The sequence below is a fragment of the Alosa alosa genome, chromosome 7, assembly GCF_017589495.1.
Source record: "Alosa alosa isolate M-15738 ecotype Scorff River chromosome 7, AALO_Geno_1.1, whole genome shotgun sequence".
Taxonomy (NCBI): domain Eukaryota; kingdom Metazoa; phylum Chordata; class Actinopteri; order Clupeiformes; family Clupeidae; genus Alosa; species Alosa alosa.
Window position 1 is genome coordinate 29,306,247 of NC_063195.1, and position 5,000 is coordinate 29,311,246.

Sequence of the window (5,000 nt, forward strand, 5' to 3'; positions counted from 1 at the left end):
TTTAAAGAGGAGTGTAGTCTTTGTGTGTTTGTGTGTGCGCGCGTCTTTGTCTGTGTCTCTGTGTGTGTGTGTGTGTGTGTGTGTGTGTGTGTGTGTGTATGTATACACTCACGGTCAGACTGGTTAAAGAGGCTGTAGTGAACCTGGAGGCCAGGCCCAGTGAGGGACACCTCGGACGTCATGGTAACAGTGACCGACGCAGATAAAAGAAAGAGACGCTCAGCATACGGCTGTAGCCCACGTGTCCCACACAACCTGTTCACACACACACACACACACACACACACACACACACACACACACACACACACACACACACACACGCACGCATGTACACTCACACCTGTCAACGTTTTGTACATATGTACGTAACCATGGTAACACATCAAACCACACACCATTAACTCTGAGGTCATGGCACTCTATTTCATGCATCATTTCCTCTTTCATAACAGACACAAGCGCAAGCGGTCGGTTCACCTGCGATTCTGGATGACCCAGAGGCCCTGTGTGCAGGCGTGGTTGTAGTTGGCCCGGGTCAGCTCATAGCCCTCAAAAACCAGTGTCAGACCGTACTCAGCTGAGGGCACCTGCAGAAAGACACACACACACACACACACACACACACACACACACACACACACACAATTAGACAGACAGACTGGCATGAGAGATTTTGACACATGCAGATGCAATGATAGAGATTATAGAAAGACACATCAGATAAACAGACGTGATGATACTATGAAGAGACAGCTGGATACTAATGCATTCATATCAACACAACACATGTAAACACAGCAATATGCTGGCTGGCAGGCTGCCCAATATAAACACAGCACAAAGTCAACACACAGGATGTACAGTATAAAGAGCAACAAGGACTAAATATTACTATGTATATATATTTAAAAGAGGAACAATGATGTGATGTATGAGGAATAGTGCTGCCCTAGTGGACGAGGGAGAGTGGTGCTCACAGTAAAGTGCCAGGTGCAGTTGGCGTTGGGAGGGTAGTAGCTGGGGTAGAAGGGCGTCTGCAGGACACCTTGGACCCCTCTCACAGGCTGCAGGGTGATGTTGGAGGAACAGGCTGAGATAGAGAGAGAGGGAGAGAGAGAGAGAGGAAGAGGAAGAGAGAGGGACTTCTCAGAAGTGTGTGTGTGTGAGAGAGAGAGAGGGCTTTGCAGAAGTGTTTATTTCAGGGAGAGTTTGGAGAGTCCCTGTGTGCATTTGTGTCTGGGAGTGTGTGTGTGTGTGTGTGTGTGTTACAAAAACTCTAGCAGAAAGCCCCAAGCAGAGATGTTCCATCATGAGCCAATTACACATTCATAACCACGAGGACAATAACAATAACAATAGCATGTGATGACAATAACAATAAAGTTTGACAACAATAACAATAATGTTTGATGACAATAACAATAACGTTTGATGACAATAACACTAACGTGTAATGACAATAACAATAACGTGTGATAACAATAATAATAAAGTATGAGGACAATAACAATAACGTGTGATGACATTTCACTGTCATATTGTATCAGTGGGCTCCCAGCAAGCTCCTCTGGCAGGTCTGAGGGCTGACCCTTGACCCAGTAGGCTGCTCACCCTGTAGGCTCCAGGCCTGTGCGGACAGAGAGAAAGGGTCTTTGTAGCTATAGAGGCCCTGCTTCCACACCACCGTCATCCACTCGCCCGACGACACCAGCTTCACCACGGGCTCATGGCGACTGCAGCCGTACAGCCTGGGCACAGCGAGGAGGAGGAGGGGTGTGTGCGTGTGTGTGTGTGTGTGTGTGTGTGTGTGTGTGTGTGTGTGTGTGTGTGAAGGTTATTAGCAGAGATGGTGGGAAATGTGAAACAGGAAGGCATAAAATGAAGCATGAGAGAGAGAGTGAGAGAGAGAGAAAGAGAGAGAGAAAACAGAGATATGGTGTTAAAGTCATCATGGTAAATTCCAACATCTCTGTCACGCTGTGAAGTAGTGACTCTGGTTTCATTAACCAGACTCCACCGAATCATTGCCATCCTAAGCACCATCTGCCGTGCGGAGAGTGATGCTGATGAGTTAGAGGGGACTTTCAGCAAACAGATGGCATTAGGCGACAGCGATGCGTTGTCTCATGCAGTGATCACAATATGACAAGTATCTCCCGATCTGAGATACCTGAGGCCAAGACAGACAGATCAAAGGGAAATGTAGCAGCAGAAATCATACTGAAATCAGTCCACTGAAAGCAGTAGACTTGACTGTGCAGTGCAATGCAGTGCACATGACACCTCATACCAGTACTCATAGCAGACAGCACTGCAAACACTCTTCATTCATGCCGTGCAGGCAGTGAACTTTACACGAGTGAATTAACTGCCCTGTCTAAATGCCACTAGTGACCAAGTCCTGAGGTGGTTATGAAGTGGATATTGTCCTTATTACTGCCACGATTTGCGCTTCGTGGATTGGGTAGTTCTCTTCTTAGTTCTGGTTCTAAAGATCAATGGGAAAACAGCACATCAGAGAGTTGTGGCAACCGCTAGATTATCAAACACACATCCTTCACTCTGATCAAATCTTAACCCTCGACACACATCAACGGTTTCAAAGCTGAACCACAGACAGATGTCACAACCTGTCTATTCCTGGAAAGCCACACGCAATCTAAAATCTTTGTTGAATCGGAGGAGGATCACTGACTGTAACTGTGTGTGTCCAAGTCCGGGTTAAGTCTTGATGCATCCTTGATAAAACATCCAACTCGAGATTATTCTCAAGTATTTTATCTGTACTTGACTAAACTCGAATTTTTGAATTGAAACTTTGTGAGTTCGCAATCTTTAACAAATTTACAAGCATTACAGTGCAGAAAAGAACGTATATTAAGGACAGCCCTGTGTGTGTGTGTGGAGCCGTGACCTCTGGCCTCTGACGGGGCCTCTGTCCGTGGGGCGGCTGGACTCACGAGGTGATGAGGTGCGGGTCGGAGGGCGTGAGCGCGTCGTAGACGGCCAGGCGGTCGCGGCACTCGGGCAGCAGCCAGTCCACGCGCAGCTCCAGCTGGGAGCCCGGGGGGGCCTGCAGGTGCCACAGGCAGGAGGAGCGCTCCGTGTTGGGGCCCCGCAGAGCCACCAGGCCCCTGGGGGCCACCGCCTGGTACCGGTAGCAGTCTAACAGAGGAGGAGCAGAAGGAGGATGGGGGAGAGGTGGAGAGGGGGAAGCAGACATGGAAAGGGGAAGAAAAAGAAGGAGGAGAGAGAGAGGGGAGAAGGGGAGAGAGGGGTTAAAAGAGAAGGAGGAGAGTGATAGAAGAGGAAGAGAGGGGTAGGGAGGTGGAAAGATAGCAAGAGAAAAAGAAAAAGAGGGAGTAAAAATATAGATAGAAAAGAAGTCACCAAAGAAAGAGGAAGAAATGAAGAGAAGTGCAGAAATAGAGAACGAGTGGGCAGGTGTCATATGATGACATGAAGGAGTAAAAATAAAGAGAGTAAGAGAGGTGAGAGGATGGATGGAGTGGTGGAACATGAGTCGAGACAGGAGGAGACACAGAGTGACAAAGGCACCAAAAGATCATCGTCATGGTGACCTATGAGAGACACTATCAAAGTGTACACATGAGACGATTAGACAACGACCACTGAGTCAGTTACTGACTCAATATTGGACATCATTCTAATATGACAAGCTGAAAGCAAAATGAAATTGAACTGGTCCAAAATGAAGACAATCAACTGAATGAATGTGAAACATACCAAAGGAAGCTTTCAAAAGATCTATAACTTTGGGGTCAGTTTCTGCAGGGGAAAAAAACGGAAATGTGACAAATCATGAAATGACAAAAACAAGAGAAAAAAGAATGAAGACTCAAAACTGAAAAAAAGTAATTGCAATAATATTAAACAATATTAAACAAGGAAAGCTCAGGAAAGCTGTAATATCAGACAACAGAGGCCTACAAATGAAGACCCACTGGTGGTCGGCCATGGTCAGAGCCTCTCTGTCCGGTGTGTCCACCACGTCTCTCACCTCTGATGGTGAAGGAGGGCAGGTGGAGCAGGTAGCCGTCGTAGCTGGCCGTGTCCTCCGCCCCTGGGCTCGTGTGGGTGTCCAGCTGCTGCTGCAGACGGCTGCTGACCCGCTGCAGGGTCACCCCGTCGGTGTGGCTCTGGGGGACGGACAGCACCAGCCAGAAGTGGGCCACCACGCTACCCTCCCTGTGGGTCCAGGGGACGGTCAGTCAGTGGTCATTTCAATCTGCCCCCCTCTCTCACTCTCTTTTTTCTCTCTCTTTCTCTCTCCCCTCCCTTTTTTCTCTCTCTTTCATTCTCTCTCTCTCTCTCTTCTTTTCTCTTATTCTCTCTCACTTTGTATGTCATTGTCATTAAATAAAATATGAAGTTGATTTATTTACTGGTTTATTTATTAACGTGAATCTTTAGAGTGTTTTAGAATTGTTTTGTGCTCTCCCTCTCTCTTTCTCTCTAATCTCACACCTTTGTCTTTCATCTAAGTCTTATGAGGGGAGATGTAACCATAAGACTTTTACTGTGGGTTTGAGGTGTGTGTGTGTGTGTGTGTGTGTGTGGTTGTGTGTGATTAAGAGAGAAAGTGTCCGTGTGAAATTCAGCTTACCCAAAAGCAAAGACAGTGGTGGAGTTGAAGTAACGTGAAATATCAGTGGCCTTCACGAGCTTCTTCACCTGAGAGGGACATATAAAGACAGTGAGAACATGCCCCATACAACAGCACACATACAGACATACAGACCTGAAAATCTGTCCCTCACTCTAATGAACGTAGAGTTAAAGGCTGTATCAGCGATTTCAGGCCCAAAAAAGGCCCAAACATAAATGATCACATTCATCTAATCTTTCCTAACAACCCGATAGCTGTCTGCCCCATCAGCAGGCCATCAAAAAAACGCGTCTCTGTAGGCAGCCTAAGCTCCGAGATCTGTACACAAAAACAATTGCTATCAACAAGGGTTGGCAACCCACTCAAA

General features: G+C 47.0%; 1 protein-coding gene across 1 annotated transcript in view; it reads right to left on the bottom strand.

Annotated features, from left to right (window-relative positions):
- Positions 1–5,000, bottom strand: part of LOC125298397 (transmembrane protease serine 6) — a 17,385-nt gene that overhangs the window by 9,164 nt on the left and 3,221 nt on the right. The window contains 8 exon segments of the mRNA XM_048249105.1: positions 113–255; positions 481–590; positions 981–1,093; positions 1,615–1,751; positions 2,964–3,168; positions 3,751–3,792; positions 4,025–4,212; positions 4,631–4,698. Of these exon segments, the coding sequence (XP_048105062.1) occupies positions 113–255; positions 481–590; positions 981–1,093; positions 1,615–1,751; positions 2,964–3,168; positions 3,751–3,792; positions 4,025–4,212; positions 4,631–4,698 (1,006 nt within the window).